The 20,954-nt window shown below is 47.1% G+C and overlaps 1 protein-coding gene across 2 annotated transcripts in view; it reads left to right on the forward strand.

The window, feature by feature from the left end:
• The window catches only part of LOC121362730 (cat eye syndrome critical region protein 2), a 94,371-nt gene that overhangs the window by 65,975 nt on the left and 7,442 nt on the right, over positions 1-20,954 (forward strand). The window contains exons 3-14 of one of the 2 annotated variants that reach the window (XM_041484499.1): positions 3,288-3,471; positions 4,151-4,290; positions 4,763-4,867; positions 5,479-5,528; positions 7,850-8,019; positions 8,753-8,830; positions 13,557-13,713; positions 17,389-17,518; positions 17,807-17,844; positions 17,930-18,021; positions 18,295-18,421; positions 19,786-20,219. In XM_041484499.1, the coding sequence (XP_041340433.1) occupies positions 3,288-3,471; positions 4,151-4,290; positions 4,763-4,867; positions 5,479-5,528; positions 7,850-8,019; positions 8,753-8,830; positions 13,557-13,713; positions 17,389-17,518; positions 17,807-17,844; positions 17,930-18,021; positions 18,295-18,421; positions 19,786-20,219 (1,705 nt within the window). The remainder of the gene's footprint in view (positions 1-3,287; positions 3,472-4,150; positions 4,291-4,762; positions 4,868-5,478; positions 5,529-7,849; positions 8,020-8,752; positions 8,831-13,556; positions 13,714-17,388; positions 17,519-17,806; positions 17,845-17,929; positions 18,022-18,294; positions 18,422-19,785; positions 20,220-20,954) is intronic. The other variant, XM_041484500.1, reaches the window with a different exon arrangement.

A 20,954-nucleotide genomic window follows, 5' to 3' on the forward strand; every position in this document is an offset into this window, starting at 1 on the left:
TTTTAATTTTATAGATAATTCTAGACAGTTATTCCTGGGCATTTCTGCTTTGAGCAGGGAAGAACCCCAAGGGCAGGGTTCTCATAGATTGCTGTCCTCCCTGCAGATTTTCTTCTCCAAACCAAGAGAGCTGTTGCAGAAACTTTTAAAAAGTGAAATATAAGAGATGGGGTAAGTGAAACTAACTGTAGGTGTGGCAGACAGGGGGAAGACGAGCACCATACATTTATCTGGAGAAAAAAGGTCAGTTCCCATTAAGAAGGAAAATATAAATTGGGTAAGATTGAGAGTGATTGGGAATGCCTTGAGACATCTGTTTCCCATCTCTGGTTCTTATTTCTATCCTTATTCAAAGCGACAAATGCACAGTAGCTGTCTTTGAAAATTGATGGGGGTAGGAGCTCAAAAGTACTCTTTAAGAACAGAGCTTGTAATGCACTGAACGCTGGGTGGACGGCGGAAATTTCTAGTGTTAGCCACTTATGTGAAAGTCAAACTAAAACCAAATTGGTTAAATCAACAGAGCCAATCCCTAGGGGGAAGGAGAGTTACATAGGCAAAGATTTCAAATGATCTTCTGGAATTAAACGGCTTCCTGGATCAGTTTTCTTTGAGAGCAGCCAAAATGATAGAGCAAGATAAGTGAACTCGTGCAAGTGGTAAAAGTATCTGTCTGAGCCATGCCTTCCTGCTTTTTTTGAGGTAGAAAAAATAATAGGAGTAGATAGAACCCTTTTACTTTTGTGGTTTCTTCCTGGCAATCCTTTTCATCTACTAGTTATTTAGGATCTGAGGGAAACTTCTTTTTCAGTCCATTTTGTTGGAAATAGCCAGAACCTCTGTATTAGATTTGATGAAATAATCTTCTGCCTTGAGCTCTGGCAGAGTTGAAAAACTGAAGTTGTGGGGCTGGAACTCGAATGCTGTCTGAGAGCTTACAATCATTTGCCTTCTGGTTCTGGACTAAGCATCCAAATACAAGTGATGCTTTACTGCTTTCAGGAAAAGATGTTCTGGTCATTGTTTTTGTTCTGGGTAGAAAATCAAAGCTTTCTTTCTTTCTTTCTTTCTTTCTCTCTTTCTCTCTTTCTCTCTTTCTTTTCTTTGTTTTAATCTAATGGCTTCTGTAAATATCAGACATTTAAGATACGTTATCAAATACCACTCTTAAAAAGTCTGTAAAGGGAATCTACTATTGCCCTCTTTCTCAAATCAAAGTTCTTGCTAGAGTTTAGGTCTTGGGATATTTGAAAAAGACAATGCAGGAATGCATATCTACTTCAGGTAGGTGTACTGTGTACTGAATACCTCACTTAAAAAAGGATGTTTGCTGTAGTTTTCACCCTAAAATTACTACTTGAGGCAGTTCTGAGGCATTTAATAGATGTCAGTCCTCCCTTTCTGACTGAACTTTGTCAGCATGGGGGCCTGTTCCAAGTTATATTTGCGTGATTGCTGATATTAGTGAAACAATGATATTTGGGAACACTGATGCTTTGCTTGTGTCATGCAGGTGGAGCAAACTCCAGGTTGCAGAGGGCACTAGGTGCAGGTACACTCAAGCATCTGTTGTTAAATACAACCAGAGGGCTGGTAACTGTGGTGCAGTGAGAGCAGATATCTCTGGGAGGTCAGCTTGCATTTGACGTCAGAAAGAAGCAGGCTGGTGAGGAGAGATCTGCAGGGTGATCTGCTCTTCTCTCTACCCCAGGAGGAAGGGAAATGCTGCCAGGTGGACATGGCTTGAGGCATCTGTTCCTTCATTCTTTCAGTCACTGTCCAGTCATGGTCCTTGCAAAGAAGTCTGGTCTTTACCAAATGTGTGAAGACCCCTGTCTAATAGCTAACTTCTTGTTGACTTTTAATGATCTTTCTTCAGCTGGATCACACTCCTCCACCTCTTTGTTAAAATATAATGGCTTTTGTAGAAGTTAGCAATTTCTCAGGGAAATGCAATTCTGTAGTGCTGGCGCCGTTCCATTAATCATATAGAGTAATCTGCTTGTGCCAAAAACCTATCAAGTGGAGCTGCCTTTTTGAGAGCTGGTGGGAATGTGTACCCAGTGGTGTTCTTGCTGGCATATGGACTTCCCGTGTGTGCAAGAATGGCTGGGGCATGGGGGGGTCCCCTTTTGCTGTGCTCAGGGTACACAACTCGAGCAGGCTGAGTGAGCCTGGCAACCCTCAGGACTCAAAGTCATATGGACAGATCTTCAGAAAGTTTTCTATTTAGGGACATGGCACCATTTCCTGAAATTCCTTCCCCTGAAATTTTGAGCATTCAGAGTAAAGGCTTAAGTGTCATTGAAATATAGACAGGAGTTCTTTTAGCCTTAAGGTCCATCAGTGGTCTTAAATGTGTCGTGTAGGGACATTCACTCTCAGTGCAAGATGAGGCTGAGAAATATCTGCTTCCTTGGGTTTTATGATGTACTGCTGGCAGTGAAAGTAGGACTTAATGTGACCCAGCTAGAAAATTAGAAAGATCACTTTAATAGTAATGTTGATGAAGAGCTCAAGTGTTCATCTTGATGATCTGGAAGAGTACAGACGGGGCAGTCCTCTGTACTGACTCCTTTTTGGGAGGTGCACTCCTGTTGGGGATGAGCCTTGTGTGGCAGCGTCCAAGCCACGTGTGTGAGGTGGGCTGTACAGATGTCCTGCCAGAGCCACCAATGGAGGAAGAAAGTGGCAACACCTGTGGGATGGAGGGAGAGGAGGCCAGGGACCACATCAGGAATATGGGAAGCATACAGCAGCAAAGTGGGGAGGAAGCAATCCGCTATGCAAAGTCTCAAGCCACTAAACCAGGGCATGAAAACTTCTTTAGAACTAGAGAAGAGCAGGGCTTGGCAATGACAGATGTGAAGGGCAAAGGGAAATCAGAAGAAAATTGTCTCCACATCAAATGGGAAGAGTTGGAAGGCGAGCAGACTCAAATTTTGTTGCACCCCATTTTAGTTAAGGGTGGCTGTTGATGCTAGCACAAGGCACTGCCCATTGGGTTGGAAAGGAGATTAGTTGCTACCATGTTTGGCTCATTCTTAGAAAGAAATAACAGTTTGTGTATGAAAAGCTGTCTGTGATATGACATCCTGTGATGTTGCAATGAGATTGCTGTGTTTTGGGAATGTGAATGAAAGAGCTGCACCCAGCCATACCCAACAGTTTTCCTTCAGGTGCTCTCTGTCTCTGCGTTGTGTTGGTTGCAGTTGCTTGCTGCACCAGGTGTTTCTGGACACGGCAAACTACAGTAAGTGTGTGAGATTTCTTTCTTCCTTGGTTAGATCCCAGACGTTTCACAGCTACCTGGAGGACATCATCAACTACCGCTGGGAGCTGGAGGAAGGGAAGCCCAACCCTTTGAGGGAGTGCACTTTCCAGGAGCTGCCCCTGCGCACGCGGGTGGAGATCCTGCACCGCCTCTGCGACTACCGCCTCGACGCCGACGATGTCTTCGACCTCCTCAAGGTGCTTTGGGCAGCAGGGATGAGGGAAACTGAAGCTGGGCCAGATCAGAATCTTCCTGGGATGAGAAGGGGTCACAGTGGGTCAGCAGTTCCCTTTGGCCTCCTCTGCCTTCTCAGAACTTGGAGCCTTGTCCCATGTGGATGTATTCATAACATGGGAGTCGCTAAGAAAGTTGGCTTCACTGGTTACTCTTTCTGCACAGAGTGAATTTGGAGATGTTTTAATGGTAATGGCAGGGCTGTGAGAGTAGAGACTGCTGCCTTGGTGAGGGATGCTGTGAGATGAAAGGATGGGGATGAAGTATACTGGGGGAGCTGGGGGAGGGTAGAGCAGGGGAGGGGGGAGGGAGCTTCTCAGGGCTGTGCGTGACTGTCGCCAGCACTAATTAGACCTTCCCTGTCAGGAGCACCAGAGATGAAATGTTAAAACGAGAGAGGCCATTCAAATTAGAGATGCCAATCTAAATCCCTCCCTGGACAGAGAGAGAACGTCATCTTCCCCCTGGAGTAACATTTTCCCAGCTCGGCCGGGAGGAGCAGCTGTACTGCTGCTGTGGCATGGTGGGAGGGAGGGAATGAGGGAGGGAGGTGTTTACGGAGGGGTGTCATCATGTTTTGTGTGACAATGTGGCCGCTTTTCAACTTGTCACCGTCTGGCGGGGGGCTCCCGGTGGGCGCAGGGCTTGGACGCCGACAGCCTCCGCGTGGAGCCGCTGGGCGAGGACAGCAGCGGTGCCCTGTACTGGTACTTCTACGGCACCAGGATGTACAAGGAGGACCCGGTGCAGGGCAAAAGCAACGGAGAGCTGGCTGCAGACAGGTAACAGCCTCACAAACACCCCCTCCCGTGCCTGGGTGCAGGGGCAAGGGGGGCACAGCCCAGCCAGCCCGGCTGGAGGGGGCTCCGCCTGACTGCTGTTGTGCCGGGGGGAGCGGGGCCTGGAGAGGGGCAGCGCGGGCGGGACCGGAGTTGCCAAGCAGACTGGGAGCTGCCCCGCGCCATGCATTGTGTCCTGCAGCCTTTGTGGCACCGGCAGAGCCTGCTGTGGGAGCGATGCTGCCTGCCCCACCGCATTCCTGCCTGTCTGCCCCGCACCGTTCCGGCTCCCAGATCAGGCTCCCAGCCAGTGGGAATGCCTCCTCTCCCCTCCCCGTCCTGTTGCTGCTCTGATTTAATCCCTCCTTTGGTTGGGGTCCTAGCAGCTGTTCCAATTTCCGTGCCCTTCTCCCATCCTGCCAGCCTCGGTTGCCTTGCTTGGCAGATATTTCATGGTGGTTTTGCCATTTTTCAGGGGATGTGGGGGGCAGACAAACACCCCAAATGTTCCTGGGAAAACGGGCAAGAGACGAGGGCGACCTCCAAAGCGGAAAAAACTACTGGAGGAAAATTTGCTGAGGTATGGAAGGGCTCTTCCTGCAACAGACATAAAATACATACATTCCCAGAGGGAAGTATAATGTATTTCTGGGGTTCCCCCAATAAGTATGTATATACCATGCAGCCATCATTTCAATGCAGTTCAGAAGTGAAGCAAGTTCAGACTTGGTGGATGCTTTGATTACTCTCCAAAGCGAATTCTGACTGAGCTGGAAGTTTGGTGAAACAGTGAGCATCACTCTTCCACCCACCTCTCTTCAAATGCAGTTCCACCATGCAGTGCTAGGGAATTTGCTCCTGATAAAGAATACTTGCATTGTGTGGCTTGAAGCCAAAAATCCTGGCCACTATAGAGTCCATATAGATTTTGGGATGCTTCCCTTAAGAACTGAGATACTGTACTTGCCAAACTTCATCCTGCACCCTGCACTTACAAAATCTTTACAAAGCTATGATAAATATGTACGTAAAATATGTATCAAATGTGTGTTCTGCAGTGTTCTTTTCATGGTTTTGCTCTGCAGTGAATAATTGCGGTGTTCCCTATTTTTCTTCTCAGAAACAGCTGCATTTCAGTGATGTGAAGTAATGTACTTATTGTATCATTCCTTCTCTTTCTTTTTTTGGTAGGGAGAAGGCAGAAGAAAGCTTGCTTATCCACGAGACTCAGATAAGAAATGGTAAAGAGATTTTGCAGTATTGGGGTTGATACCACCTGCTGATAAGGCTCTTAAATTATCAAAACCCAGAGAGATGCCTGAAAGACAACCCACCCTTTCTCAGGAGAGTCCTTCTGCTGGTTGTTGGTGCCAAGTTTGGAAAGGAGGGGTTTGTGTTACAGACTGCCTGGCATTTGGGAGCCTGGGCACCTGCAGGCTTTCTATTTTGTCATGGCTGGGTTTGGGATGAAGAAACTTAACCTGCTGGGATACACTGGAATTCAAGGGCTCACCTAAAAAAGCAGGCTGTGAATGGTCCTCAGTCCCCCAGGGGTAAGGTAAAAACACACCCCTCTTGTTAGCAGGTGTGTTTTTTCAGATGGGGAAGAGATGGAGTCAGTGATGCTAAGACAGGGAAGGAAAAACCTTTCTGATCCTCTCACTTTTCCTTCCTCGTGGCCATTAGGTGGCTGAGAGTGGTAAATGATGTCTTTGGGGGTACCCAGCTAAGGGTTAACGAGGCAAAAAGCGAGTTAGCAGCATGATGTGAAAGTGAGTTCAAGGGAGCTGGGACTCATTTGTCATACATGTGTATCCACTGGCTTCCACAAAACCCAGGGACTCAGCCTGCCTGTTGCCTCACAATAAAAGGCAAGGGTGGCATTGTCTTTCCCATGCCTCCTTCCATTTGCTCTTTGTCTTCAGATTTCCTGGCGGCCACTCCGGCTTCTCCGGAGCCGGGCGGCAGAGCCAGAGCGATGCGCGTGGGGCGCTGGGGATTTTATCAGATCATTGTCTTCCAGCAAATTGTGTCACTTCAGCTGCAGAGTAATCTTCTGCTGGCACAAAGCAGTGCCTCAGTCCTGTTTGCTATTGAAATGAGTTGTCCACGGGCAGCTGGCAAGGGAATGAGAAACAAGGATGCAGGCTTTGGGGGCAGGATGCAGGTAAGCTCCCTGCTGCACGTGGGCAAGGGATGGATGGCTTTGTGTAGCCAGAGCAGCAGAGCCAGCACATGGCTGGACCTTTGCTGTCTCAGTTACCAGTCCCCAGTGCATTCACAGAGCTGAAACTCTGTGCCACTGCCACTGCAGCCCAGGCACCTGACAGAGGGCAGGTGCTGGAGGGAGCCTGCAGCTTTCCAGCTTTCCTAAGACAACCTGACAGCTTGCATGTCGGAGCCACTCGCAGCTCAGATCCACAAAGGGCCCAGAGTCAGGTTCAGGTTTCTTACTTCTTTTTGTTTTTCACTGTTAGTTTGCTTGAGAATGTGTTCAGAAGGTGCATGACATTTGCCAGTGGTGCTGATGACCATTGCTTTCTTTCTGGGAGCCCTAGAAAAGTCTGGAGGGAGCTGAGAGCCCCTCAGCCTGAAGGTGTTTGATCCTCTCAGCCTGAAGGTGTTTGATCCAAAACTTTCCCCTCTCCAAAAAAAAAAAGCAAAATAAAAAGGAAGGCAACAACCTTTTTCTGCTCAGAGAGCATCCTGGGGCAAAAGCATACAAGTTGCAACCCATGAGGCTTCCTTGCTCTGTGTAAACATTTGTGGAGCAGGAACCACATTCCCTATCTCCAGGTGGGTGTTCCAACCACAATGCAAGAGAGGCCTTCCTTCACAATTAATATTCAAATGTTTCACACAAGGTGGAACAGCTCTCAAAGTGTCTTGGTGGTTGGGACATGCTTCAGAGCAGTGGGTGATCTGCTTCAATCCCACTCTGGATCGAGCAGGGATGTGATGTGAACTTTTGGAACTTCCCCCTCATCTGGCAGCCTGATGAACCCTGTCCTTCGCTTCCTCTTCTGCTCTTTCAAGTGCCTGCAAACAAAATATTTCATTTGCAGGGAGCAGGAGGATTTTTTTTTCACTGTAGAAATGGTTTGCAGTATTTAAAAAAAAAAAAAAAAGCTTATTTCAAATTACATTATTTTTTGATGACTTTATTCTGCTGCCAGACTAAATCAGACATTTGCAGTTCCCTATGTCCTGCTTTGGCTGACAGCCGCCATTACAAAAAACAAATTAAATTATTTTCTCCAGTCTGCAATGACTGGAATGTGGGCTTTCTACAGGGATGTCACACTACCTGTGTGTTGCCATGTGGCACCATTATTTCTTCACTTGAGTACTTCCTCTCTATCTTGGCATCACTCTCAGAGGCAGCAGTGCTTCTGGTGCATGAAGAGAGCTTTGGGTGTGTAGCAAATTGAATGTTTTCCATAACAGTGGCCATTGCCAGTGTCTTTTGCTCTTCCTGAGCCCTGGGGAGAGAAGAGAAGGGATTGAGAGGAGCTGTTAGTCATAACTGCTGTGGAGATAACATCCTTTCATGTTTTTGAAGGGTCCCAAGGGCCTGGCCGTGGGACATGGTGGTTGCTGTGCCAGACGGAAGAGGAGTGGAGGCAGGTCACAGAGAGCTTCAGAGAGAGGACTTCCCTTAGAGAGAGGCAGCTCTACAAACTCTTGAGTGAAGACTTCCTGCCGGAGATCTGCAACATGATTGCACAGAAGGTGAGGAGACATGACATCCTGTTTACCTCTCTTTGACCACTTCCAAGAGCATGGATGCTTGCTGAGTGAAGGAGAGGTAAATCCAAGCAGCCTGTCAGCCCGTTCTGCTCCCTGCACCTACAGCCTGCAAGTGTCATGGATGTTGGGGTTGTTGAGCTTGTGGATGGGGGGAAGACTCTCCCCCATGCAGTGGCAGTGCTGGAATTGTGCTTGAGGATCTGGTTGGTGATTGCACAGCAGTGTAGGTAGGGTGGCTGAAGGGGTTACTGTCTTCAGCCATGTTCTGTTGCCCTTTCCTGCTAGCAGGGGATCTCTGTGCTTTTGAACTGCTGCGATTTACAGCCTGGCTTTTCTATGCAAACTGCCTGTCATTCCACTTTTACTGCCCTTTCTCTGCTGGCTCTTCTGAAGGGGCACTGGCTGCTTAGCTATCCTAGCAAAGTCTGCTTTGAGTCAGAGCCCCAAAACTCTGAAGGGTTGTCCGTCAGCTGAATGTTTCCAGGTGGGACAGATCTGGAAAGGAATCCTTTGGCTAGATGCTTTGTAAAACAGGCTCTGCAGTCAGCGTGATGTTCTTGGATTGAGTTCAGTTTCCTTGTTTGCTACCCTTGTAAAGCTAATAGGGATTTCATGGTCACTTCTAGCCCTCAGAGTTTCTCCTGCCAGTGTCACCGATGTGCCCTAATTTCCTCCACTCTCTTTTTCCTTCCCTCAATTCTCAACCCTGTTTCAGGAGAAGCGTCTGCAGCGGACAGAGTTTTCTCCCAGGTGGATGTCTGACCATCAGCCCATCAAACCAATCAAGCAGGAGGTGAGGGGGGGTGCGAGGGGGAGGACGACGGAGGGAGGCGAGAGCAGATGCCTCCTGGGGGAAGAAATAAACCGCAGCATCGCCATTCAGTGGGAAGGAGTCGCTTGAAAGTGCCTGTGCTGAAAGAGAGATGGGTGGTAATGCCCGTCAAAGGCAGGCTGACACCCGGGGTTTCTATGGCGAGCAGGGAGGTGCTGCCCTCTGGATCGCAGAGGTAGCCGGCCTCGCCGCAGACCCCGCTGCAGCTGCATATGGAAATCTGCGCTCAGTCTGGGGAATTCCACTTCAATGAAAGTGCTGGCACATTCGAGGCAGTTCAAAGAAAAGTTGAAGAAGGATGAGAGGGCTAGAAGAACCGGCTTACAAAGGGAAATGACAGAAATTCAGCCAAGGGGAAAACGTGAGGCTGCAAACACATGAGGGTGTAGATAGCGCCGAGGGAGAGAATGACTGATGCAGTATGGAGCTGAGCTAGGAGGGGGTCAGCTGGAAATGGAAGTCACAATTTAGGCTACTTAAAGAAATGCTTATCAAACTGCAGCCTTGTGGGCTCAAACAGTGCTTTCTGTGCCTCCTCACCCTCATCTCCTCTCTACCCCATCAGTGCAACAACACTGCTGCTGCTTGAGGGTCTGTGCAGTGAACCAGACCCAGGAAAATGACTGGAGTTAAATATAACCTTTTTCTTTAGTCGGGGTTATTTTTAACATAGATCAGTTTTCCGATCCAGTTCACCACACAGCCCCTAAGAGTCACACCGGCACAGGCGGGGACACGGGGCCGTGGAGATGGGGGGTCTTTGAACTGGCAACTGCTACCCAGAGCAATCGGTCAGACAACGCCAGATTAGCTTCAGAGGAAAAAATTGTCTCAATTCTATCAGGCTGGGGCATAATCTCTCGCTGTAGATGTAATGGAAACGTCTTTACCTGGTGTTTTGTCAAACCCTGGGAAATTAGGCTGCAGGGAATATGCCATGTGAGCTAGAGTCAGGGGTTCCCCCAAAACAAAGGAGAAAGTACAGGTCCCTGTGCAATAAATGTAATTACTTAGAAACAGATGAATAAAAGGAAGGAAGAACCTCTCATCGTGCTGCAGATAAAAGCCTGCCAAGAGGAAAATAAGACCCCAGCAATGGTCAGTTTGGGGCCAGAATTGCTCTCTGCAAAGCCCACCATGCAGGAAGCACAGGGACACGTGTTTGTTCACAGGCAGCAGAAATCCCAGAGGAGGAGGGGAGTGGGAAACACATGGAGCCTGAATGATGCTAATCAGTACCGCAGGTGCTCCAGGTCTGCAGCAGCAGAGGGCTGTTAATTGCTGCCTGTGGGCCAGTGAAACGTTTCCAGTGAGCAGGGGGCCCTCCTGGCACCCGCTGTGCCGGGACACAGGGAGCCAGCCAGTGGGAATGGTGATGCTTGTGTTGCTCCCCAGCAGCATGGGGCAGCCATCCCTGCCATGGGGCAGCCAGGGAAGGTGCCAGCGTGTCTGATGGCTTGTTTCTCAAGCCGGGGTGGGCATCCGGCGAGCCTGGGGGTTAAAACCTCAGCCTGTGCAGGTGACCTCTTTCTCCTGGCTGCTGCTTGAGTTGGAGATGTAACTGCTCCATGGGCTCCTGATCCTGCGGGGGATTTCTCAACAGGTGGTTCAGATTAGCTCCTCATTAAGAGCCGCCTGAGCAGCACCCTCATTAGGAGAGCGCTGCGGAAACCTGAGCAGGGCAGGTTTGGCGGATGAGGGGCCAGGGCACTCAGGGCACCCTCGCCTTCTGGCCTTCTGCCCCTGAAGTCTGATACCCACTGTCTGGAGAGCAGAGCTAAAGGCAGAAGTTTGGCTCTTTCAGAGTCCCAGGGCCAGGGGACAGCAGTGATGTTGTGTCCTGGAGTGCTCTCTGCCGGAGGGAAGGAGGCGGTGATGCCTTGATCGCTGTGGTGTTTATCCTCCGAGCAGGGAGGGAGCTGGAGAAGCATTTTGCCACCTCCGTGGTCAGGAAGGAAGTTTAACTTGTGCTTGGTTCTTGCTTTTGTTATCCCAATAAGCATCTGCTTCCACCAATCCAGTAGGAGTTTACTGGTTCGTGTTTGTGTATTTTTTTTAAGCCCTGAGTTGAGCACACTCGTCCCCAATGGACTTAGGTGGGACATCAGGCAGAGGTGCCTCTGAAAATCAGCTTGTTTCTGTGTCTGAAGTGTCTCAAAGAGCCCATGCAGCACTGTTGCTGCCCTGCAAGTGCTGCAGGGAGTAAGTGCAACTGTGGGTGTCTACTGCAGTCCTTGGGGCTCACTGCTCTGTGTTTGTGGTTTCTGCTTTTCCCGTTTCTGGTAGGATGACACCCTCTCCTTTGTTTAAAAGTGCTTTGTTGATGCTATATTTGTGGTGAGTTGATCTGGAGCGTGCTGTGGATTCTGTGTCATGCCATTAAAGCTGAGGGTGCTGAGTGTGCCCTGCAGGCTTGGAGAGGTCCTGGTGTGAGCACTGCAGCTGGGATATTGTGTTCCTGTTTCCATAGGGCATGAATGGTGGAAGTTGTTTTAATCCAGAGAAAGGGAAGGTCTCACCTGTGTACCAGCAATTAAAGAAATCCTAACATGCCAGGCTGGCTTACATCTACTGGTTTGAGAATGTAAAGGCTGATGGTCACATCCTCATTAAAATATCTTGGCATACCAAGTTTGGTGGCGGGTTCCTGCTCACCTCTTTCTCTTTACCTGACTCTTTTGGTTCCTATTGCAATTTAAAGATTTATCAAGAAAGTCAGAGGAAAACTGTTTGACACTGGTGAGGATCAGGTCTGAAAGGAAGTTGTTTGCAGCTCATGAGTAGCAAATCAGATGGCAGAACTTTTGAGAAAGGGATATAAAAAGAATCAAATTCTCTAGGTTCTTGACCTGTTGTCCTTGTCATAGCACAATCCTGGGCCGTCCTGGTGTTTGGATATTGATCAGGGAGGAAAGGTCTGAGAGACAACTGGAATAATCATGCCAAGCAACTGAAAGGATTGCTTTATAAGAAAACATTTAATCTAACTGTAGAAATATGGGAGTAGTGTGTAAGTGTCTGAGGAAGTCCATAAAGTAAAGGCTGGAGTGTGACTGAAGAAAAGGAGAATTTATGTTCCGCCAGAAGAGCGTAACTAGGAATAATTGGATGGAATGAGGGTTGAGAAACAAACTTCAAACTGGTTGTGAGGAGAAGCTGGCTAATCTTAAGATGCCTGAACTCACAGAATGATTTCCCTAGGAAAGAGATAGACGAGTAAAGTGATAACATTTTGACAAAGATATAAAATGGAAAATAAGAGAATGGTTCCCTCATGGTGAGATGAAGCTCTGGGTTTCACCTTAAAGGATCAGGACAGAATAGGTGGGGTTTATTGCCCATATCCTAAATGCAGGATATGGTCCTAATTTTGTCAAGAGTCTCATGACCCTCTCTTGGACACTTCTCTGTGACTATTGGTGGCTGAAGCATAATTCTCTTAAAGTATTGTTTCTGTTGGAGATGATGCATGGTGCTCATCTACAGAAAACTGGAGTGGGAGTTCGTAGGGCAGCACAGGGTTGGGTAGGGGAAGGGGAGGCAGAGAGGGAATGAATGTGCAGTGAAACCAGACAACATTTTTAGGCGTTCATCAAAACACCCCCAGGTTCCATTCCTGGGCAATGAAACAAGGACAAAATAGTAATCATGGTGCCAGAATATTTTTTTTTTCCCTGGGGATTAATAATGGGCCTGGAGAAGTTGATGGTCTGAGCAGCAGCCAACGGACCCCAGCTGATTGCTAATCCTCAGGAAATGCCTTCTGCCTAAGTGGTGGTTGCTGGTTATTCCCTGAAAATGAAGTTGGAGCAAACTGTATGTACGTTGTTCTTTTCTGGTTGATATTCCCTGCTGATAATGCAGACATATCTTGGTCACAGGGGCAGGAGTGGCTGGTGGATGACTGATACATTTGTCTTAGAACTAAATTAAGGTAATAATTTCACACTTCCGTATACTTACTTTATACTTTACTGGAGGAATAGGAGCAGGCAGTCCTGGTCTGGGAAGCCTGCAGTCTTAAGTAGGATCAAACACAGCCTGGCAGCCTGCTGGCAGTGGGGAGGTGAGAAAGTGGGGCAATAAAGAGCCAGGTGTCCTTGAGTGAGAGAACTGGATTTGGGACCCAGCAGGAAAACTGTCCAAACAAACAAATGAGAGCTAGTTCAGGGGAGATTAGCACACAGAAATTTTGAACAGGAAAAGAAAACATTCCTAATGATACCTTGATGCAAGGCTGTACCAGACGCTTTTCCTATTGAAGTATTCTGTGTTTTGCAGCAGAGACAGGTTTGGCAAAGTAGTCCTTCTCTCACTTACAGTCAGAGCTCTGCTAGCTGGAAGAGGTAGAGGTGTTGTGTAAGGGTGTCAACAGCCTGGATCCTTTGCCCAGAAGGGAAGAGAAATGCACACGGTGCATCCCTGACAGAATGGCAGCTTGTCTAACCCATCGCTTCTCCTTCCATTGTCCTTGTGTCAGTAGGATTTCATTGCTTGGCAAATAACTTCCCTTTCCATGTCGCTTTTCATCTAGGAAATCATACTTACAAATCCTTTTTTCCCCCTTTTTTTTCCTCCCAGTCATTCATTGTAGGTGTGCTTTAATACCTCCTCAGAGTAAACCTGCCTCTGCTCAGCTTTCAATGAGCCACAGTGTTACAGTTTTTGGTGCATCATTCTGTTACAGGTAAACCCAAATGTGCTGAGCTCAATGGAGAAGCAGAGGCGCAGAGAGGAAGAGGAGGAGCGCCAGATCCTTATAGCTGTGCAGAAGAGGGAGCAGGAGCAGCTGCTAAAGGAGGAGAGGAAGAGGGAGATGGAGGAGAAGGTCAAAGCAGTGGAAGGTAACGTGCAGCCAGTGTGGAGCAGGAGTGGAAGCTTTCAAAGTCAAGACTGAGATCTTGAATTAGTCTGCCATTTGTATTCCTCCCCTGCCTGACTTGCTAATGAGAACCTTTTCTTGCATTTACCTCCAATAAATTGGTCTGACTGTAGTTTCTTTTCCTTTGTCTGTCCTCTCAGTGTTGGTGGCTGTTCTCTAGGGCACCCTTACTCTGTGTTTACTTCTTCAAATTGTGCTAATTTTCTTCCTTGCCCCAGCTGTCAAATTTTTTCCTCTTGCTATTCATGTTGTTTCTCATTTCTGTCTCCCCACTTGCCTCCTGATGATTTCCCTGTGTGCAGGATTAGCTTGCTTTGCTCTCAATGGAATAGCATTTGGTTCTTTTGGCCCAGTGCTTGATGAAAGAATTCCTTTTGATGAGAAAGGGAATGGGATAACATGGGGGTAGCAAGAGCAGTATTTTTATATTGCTGCTGGCCTTACCAATTAGAGAACTAAAGATGAAGGGACCAGGTTGCATAGAGCACCAGAGGTGGCAATTTCAGGTGTTGGTCTAAAACATTGGTGGTTATGAATTAAATGTTGATTTAAACGGTTCTGGAGCAAACAGCCATGTGTTGAATACATCAGATGAAGGCACAGACAGCAGGCACTCAGCCAGTACGTGTAGGTGTGGGTGTCAGAGCAAGCTCATTTCTGACCACCTTCTCTCTGTTGGCCTCCCTTGTGGGGGATTCCTTTAGCTGCTGCTTTAGCCACAGAGACTGGCTGGGCTGTTGTAGTTCTACAGAAAGGCTGAACATCCTCAGAAAACTGTGGCAATGTGGGGCAGTATCAGTATCATGAGTCCCAAAGTGGATAAAGAATCAGAAAAGGAAAAAAAAAAATAAGTTCATGCTACCCTTGTAAACTTTCCAAAATGAAACAGTTTGCTACCAGATGTTTGGTAGGAGGCCAGATGTTATCTAAGAATAGCTTCTTTTACCTGCTTACCTTTCTAACCATTAGAAAAACCAATTACTTCCTTGGCCTTTGTGTATTCCTGGTTGCTAGTCCTAGCTAATCAGGTGCTTTAAATCAAGACTCATCCAGCTTCCATATCTGCCACAGATAGCTGTTTCCCTTGGCAAATTGCATATTCTCTGTGGTTTAATGCTTCATCTTTATAGACAAAATTAGTCTTGAAGTTCCACAAGAGCTGCAAAGATAAATGTTCCTGTAAGACGTTTTTGGTTTGGTATAAGCCACTTCCTTTTCTGGGTAAATGAAATCATTACATCATTTGATTCAAAGGCATCAGAGCCATGCAAAGACTCTGGTGTGAGGTTGAGCAGTAGCCTCTTTTAAGCCAAGTTAGCATACATTCTTGCTTTTATTGGCACAGATGCTTTAATTTTGTTTTGTCCAGTTTCTTTCACTTAGTTTAAACTCTTTCCTAGACATTTAAGTCATTTAGGCTTAGTCAGGAGAAGTCTTCTTTTAAGCTGGTGCAAAAGCTCTTTGCAAAGGTTACGTTGACTTGTTCAGTTAAATCACTACAGTATTTTTTATGCCTAGAACCCCCAGCTCTCCAGGTAAAACTGACTTCTTAATGATCTTTTCTTAGTGCCAAGCACACCCTCCACTAGCATTAGCTGTCATGACAGTTCTTATGATGGAGGGGAAATTATTTGAAAATTGTCATTTGTTTTACTTGGTTCAGACTTGTTAAAACTGGACATCCGACAACAGAAATTTTAGGGTAACAAAGATTTTCTTCTAATTTTCAGTCTGTTTGGAATATAATATTAATTTTGTATGGCCTTCTGTAGAGGGGAGATGTGAAATACCTTCTCCGTGATTAATTTCACCTTCTTCTCAGTTTTGGATGGTATTCCTGTTTTAATATCACATTCCTGTTTCCAGCCCAAGATTACACTTCCTCCAACTCCAACACAGCCCCCAGGTAGCAAGTTTCCTGCTGGGCACATCTGTACTCTCCTGAATTTATAAGTTAGGAAGGCTTTCTAGATTTCTGCCACAACAGCAGGTTAGAGTTTCCCAGTTCTCTTTCCAGGTGCTGCTTCAACATAATCTCTCACATATATGACTTTCTATCTGGTTGAGGTACTTTTTAAGGTATTGTTTAGATTCTGGAAGCTGCTGGGTAGGACTCAACCCAGGCCAACAGTATGGGAATGAGCTCTGCCAGTGATCTTGAACACACTATGTTCATCACTAGCTGTGGTAGAGGCTTCTGGTATTAATCCTAATTAATCCTAATTAATTACCAGGTCAGATCCTTGGCAGACATTTGTGGGTTTCGAAAATCTACACCATCTTTACCTCTTGGCTGCTGTTGTCATGAGATTTTCCATTTCCTGTCCAAATAATCACTTTATGTTCCTCCTCAGCTTTCTCACTTAGAAATCCATTGCAATGCCATCTAAGGATTGCAAATTTTATGAAGGAAGCATGAATTCTGAACAGTGCTTGGACAGACTCAGATATTCTCTGTTACCTGAAATTGGGTGTTGGACTTCTGATCATGCTATTCTCTTAGATTCTGTAGGACACCTTAGATGCAAGTCCTATAATCCCAACTTCAGTGCTACCCTGAGCCTTCTAACAAGAAATTCAGGCTTTCTTTTACCAGTCTTTGACATATCTGCCAAAGAATGTCCCTACAAACACTCATCTTGTAGCTATTCCTGCTTTTCTTGTGCTCTCAACCTCCATCCCAAATTTATTTTCGACTGACTGAGTAGGACTTTAATAAATATTTTTCTGCCAGAGCTGGTATCTCTTGAGTAGTTGGCATTTGCCAAAGGCAGAGCCTCTGCTAGAGGGTGTTAGCCAAGTCTCCCTCATCTTTCTTTCACTCTGGGTGTTCCCTGACATGGCCTGTTTCTGTGACATCTCTCCCTGAACATTACTTTCACAGAATTCTGCTCCTGCAGACGGTTGGTCCAACCGCAGGTGTTTCACAAGTCAAGTGAATTCAGATTTCCTATAAGAAAAAGGAAATGAGGTTCATAAGAGCCCATAAACTTTCTATTATGAAGCAATCTGTTGGCCAGCTGTCTGGTTGCAAACCACAGGTTATATTACCAGCAGTGCTTCTTCCTGTGTCTCACTTCTTTAAATGAAAGCTGTCCCAGTGGCCCTCGTGTGTGGCAACTTGCTCACTCTGGCTGCTGGCCATGAAGGACCTGAGCAATCTTTCCAAAGCCAGCCATGGAGGATAAAAATGACCCCAGTTACTCCTTGCCACTCAGCTGGTAGAACTTCCCTCCCTCAGCACTGCTCTTCATCCCTTTCAGTGTAAAGGCAGCTGCCTCAAGTTCACCTGCCTGAGGTGAAGCCCCTAAAAGAAGATAACAACGAGCCAGCTCTTTCCATAGTGCTGAGCTGTGCCTAGAGCTGGGTGTCGAGCTTCCCTCTTCTGGAAGTTGCCTGAGGCAGCATCTGTGTCACAGTGGTGCTCCAAAATTGGTGATTGTTACCAAGAGAGGATGATGAGGCGTATTGATGGTGCACTGTATTCTCACCTCACCTGCTCCTGTGCTGGTGCTGCTTTTGCTGAAAGAACAAGACCATCTCCCTAGAGCTCTTGAGAGCTGCAGGAGCACCTTCTCTTTCCCTGCAAAATGTGGGCAAAGAGTGCTGAATGGTTTTTCATCTCTTTCCACTGCAGAACGGGCCAGGAGGAGGAAACTTCGTGAAGAGCGGGCCTGGCTGCTGGCACAGGGGAAGGAGCTCCCCCCTGAGCTTTCCCACTTGGATCCCAGTTCCCCTGGCAGGGAAGAGCGAAGGACCAAGGACATGTGAGTACACAGTGGGGCATTGCAGCACACGAGTGTATTGAAGCAGAGTAAGTATGGCAAGGAGAGGCGTGTGATCATTCACAGGAATGCAGAGGGAGAAGTGAGGATGGAGAACAGTGAGAGGAGTAAGCTGAGAAGCATCTGGGTTTGGTCCATATGAGAGGAGTGTTTGTGAGGAGGTTCATTGGCCAGCATTATGGCACTGCATGGGTGGAGGAGAAGATGAAGTACAGAGCATGTCTTACCTATCCTCAGTCTGCATATTCACTGTGGTGCTTCCCATTACAGCTTTGAACTGGACGATGAGTTCACAGCCATGTACAAAGGTTAGTCCCACCCCAGCTTTCTCAAAGTGAAATGCTTCTCTGTGTGTGTGAGTGTAACCATTCACCTTTCTCTTGCTACTGCCAGTTCTAGATGTGGTGAAGGCTCACAAGGACTCCTGGCCCTTCCTGGAGCCCGTTGATGAATCGTATGCTCCCAACTACTACCAGATCATTAAGGTATGGAAAGTGGCCCAGCCATCTTGGCTGATGCACTTTGTTGACTGGGATGCAGTTTTTGGGAAGTGTTTTGAAGTTTGATGGGCTGTGTTACTCTCATAGTCGATCTCCATGATTCTGGCAGTCCCTTCTAACCTTACAAGTCAAGAAAACCAAAGATGGATGGCTGCCTCTCTGGAGAGCATCCTCTGCTGCCCATGCCCTCTCTGAGCTCTAACTTTGTGAGCCCCACTATGCTTTCTGCAACTGAAGGGAAGTTTGGTTGTATTCCAGGCCCCCATGGATATCTCTAGCATGGAGAAGAAGTTGAATGGAGGTCAGTACTGCACCAAGGATGAATTTGTGGGTGATATGAAGACCATGTTCAGGAACTGTCTTAAGTACAACGGTGAAGGCAGTGGTAAGAGCAGTAAGATGCTAGATTTGTGTATTTGCAGCGCTCAGCCAAAGCAAGCAGTGCCCTCTTCCTCCTTACCAGTACTTGATTTATGATTCTTCCCTTTCAGAATATCTTTGGGAGACGAAAGGGTAATAGTTACTGAGACCTGCATTGGGTTTTAGTGGGTCTTTTAGTACAGTTTGGCCATGCTGAATTGGGGCATGGCATACTAAGGACTTTCATGTTGGTAGATGGTGAAGGCAGAACTCACAAAGAGAGGAGAGTGTTTCTTTCTGAGCTCATTCCTTCATGTGTTTATGTGTGCCTGTGTGCCCCTTTTCCTCATAGTAACTAATACAGACTTTGAAAAGCATTGGAGTCTGGTTAACTGCCAGTGTTTGTTGAGTACCACAGGAAAGTGAGGAGTGAACCATGCCTGTCCTTTGGATAGAAAATGTAGGTTTTAGGTTCCTTGGCTATTGAAGGAACAACGTGTGTGCAAATGAGAAATCCTGGGCTTAATTGCCGTGCCAATTAAAATTCTATGTGTTGCTTAGATAAGAAATCAGTTCCCATATCATCACTGCAGACTGTCTCACCAGCAAGACCTGGTGAGAAAGGGAGAGCAATATTGAGAACAAATCAGCGTGTTGCTGTTGGCTGCAAGTAAGAGTATACCTGCACTGCCACTGGGAGAGCTCTGTTCCTCAAGGAACTTCAGGGTTAGTTTAGTGGAAACAACTGGAAAGTCACTTGCTTGTTACCAGCACCTCTTACGTGTCTTTTCCTTTCTATCCACTCCACAAAAAGTAAAAGCTCATCTCAGCAGAACTGTCCAGTAGAAATGATGCAGTGGGGACACTGGTGTTGGCAATAGCTTTTGTGTCAGGGTCAACAAGTGCTTTGGAAACTACACAGATAAATGTGTTTGCTGATTTTCCTCTGTCTTGTGGCCCACAGCAGACTTCTGAATGAGTCCAAGAAAAGCCTCTGAAAGTAATCAAATAGCATAGCTGGAAGTTCACATTTCTTCTCTCAGCACTCCTGCTGGCTAACTGTGCAGGTCACACATCTCTGTGAGTAGAGGTGGTGCTCCCCTAATGTAATTCTTGGCACTAGGCTGGAACACTGAGTTAATGCTGACTCTGCAGGCTCTGCTGCCAGTGGTACTTTGTCATGCCTGTGTGCCTGTCCTCTGCTGGGGTTACTGAACAGAACTGATGCTGTGTTGCTTATGGAGTTTAGGAACCAAAGCCAACTAGTTAGAAACAAAAGTCTTCCTTGGAGAAACTTGGCAGAGGGGAGATGATTTATCTGATGTTGCATAATTCCTTAATTGCTTCTCTCTACGAGGCTCTGATGTTTTTGGGGGGTTTTGACTGCAGAATATACAAAGATGGCTTACAACTTGGAGAGGTGTTTCCACCGAGCAATGATGAAGCACTTCCCTGGGGAAGATGGAGACACAGATGAGGAGTTTTGGATCAGAGAGGACGGGAGAAGAGAGAAGAGGAGCCGGCGGACCGGCCGCTCCAGCACAGGCAGCGTCTGGACTCGGTCACGAGACCCAGATGGGCATGGCAAGAGACAGCAACGCCTGGAAAACGGAGGAAAACCTCCACCATATCGAGCTGCTTCCAGGGCTCCTGCTTCTTCCTCCTCCTCCTCTTCTTCCTCCTTCTCCTCGTCCTCTGTGGATGACCCAAGTGGCAACCCAATGCAGAGTGCTCGAGAAGTGGGCCCTTCCAATGGGCGAGGCTTCCCCCGCTCCCTGCAGTACGGCGGCATGCCCAGCCCTGTGCCACACCCTGGGCAGATGGTAAGGAGCAGTTCCTGCTGTCCTTTGCCCATCAGGATGAGGGAGGGAGGGAGGTAAGGGGGAATGAAACTTCCTACCATGAAATACTTAGTGCATGTCAGGAGCCTTTTTCCAGAGATAAAGGGTCAGAGCTATGGTTCCTCCAAGTGAAACCTTTTCAGCCCTTAGATTTAAACTGGTGAAATTTAAGTCTTTGCCCCCACCTAATGTGTCAATCTCCTAATGTTTCTCATGGCTGGCATGTCCCAGTGTAGACTTGCACAAACTGATTCCCCCAGTTCTCTTCTGCCCTTGGAGAGTAACCCCAGTGTGCATGGAAAGCTGTAACATTTCTTCCCTTACCCTCTTGTTTATGAAGCTGAACAATCTGGTCTTCTTTTGTCTTAATTGTTTACAGATGCCTGGTAACTTCGTGCCATCTGTGTACTACTGCGTTTCGTGCTTGAGTATTTATAAAAGCAGTAAACTAAATCAAACAAAGGCCACCCTGGACTGCAGCAGTGACCTATCTTTAGCCCAACATTTCTTCTCTGAACACCACCTCTGTTTTCCTCCCTTCTGGGCTGTTCCTCACCCATCCTTCACTGCCTTTTCCATTCTAACCAGTGATGGCTTGTGGTGTGATGTATCTGCTGTTTTCCTGAGATCTAGGCTATCCCTTGCCCTTTTAGCTAGAGATCAAACAAAATTTTTAGAGTGATTCTTGTGCTGCAGATAGTTGGGAGGCAGTAGGAG

The sequence above is a fragment of the Pyrgilauda ruficollis genome, unplaced genomic scaffold (assembly GCF_017590135.1).
Source record: "Pyrgilauda ruficollis isolate IOZ18807 unplaced genomic scaffold, ASM1759013v1 scaffold66, whole genome shotgun sequence".
Classification (NCBI taxonomy): Eukaryota; Metazoa; Chordata; class Aves; order Passeriformes; family Passeridae; genus Pyrgilauda; species Pyrgilauda ruficollis.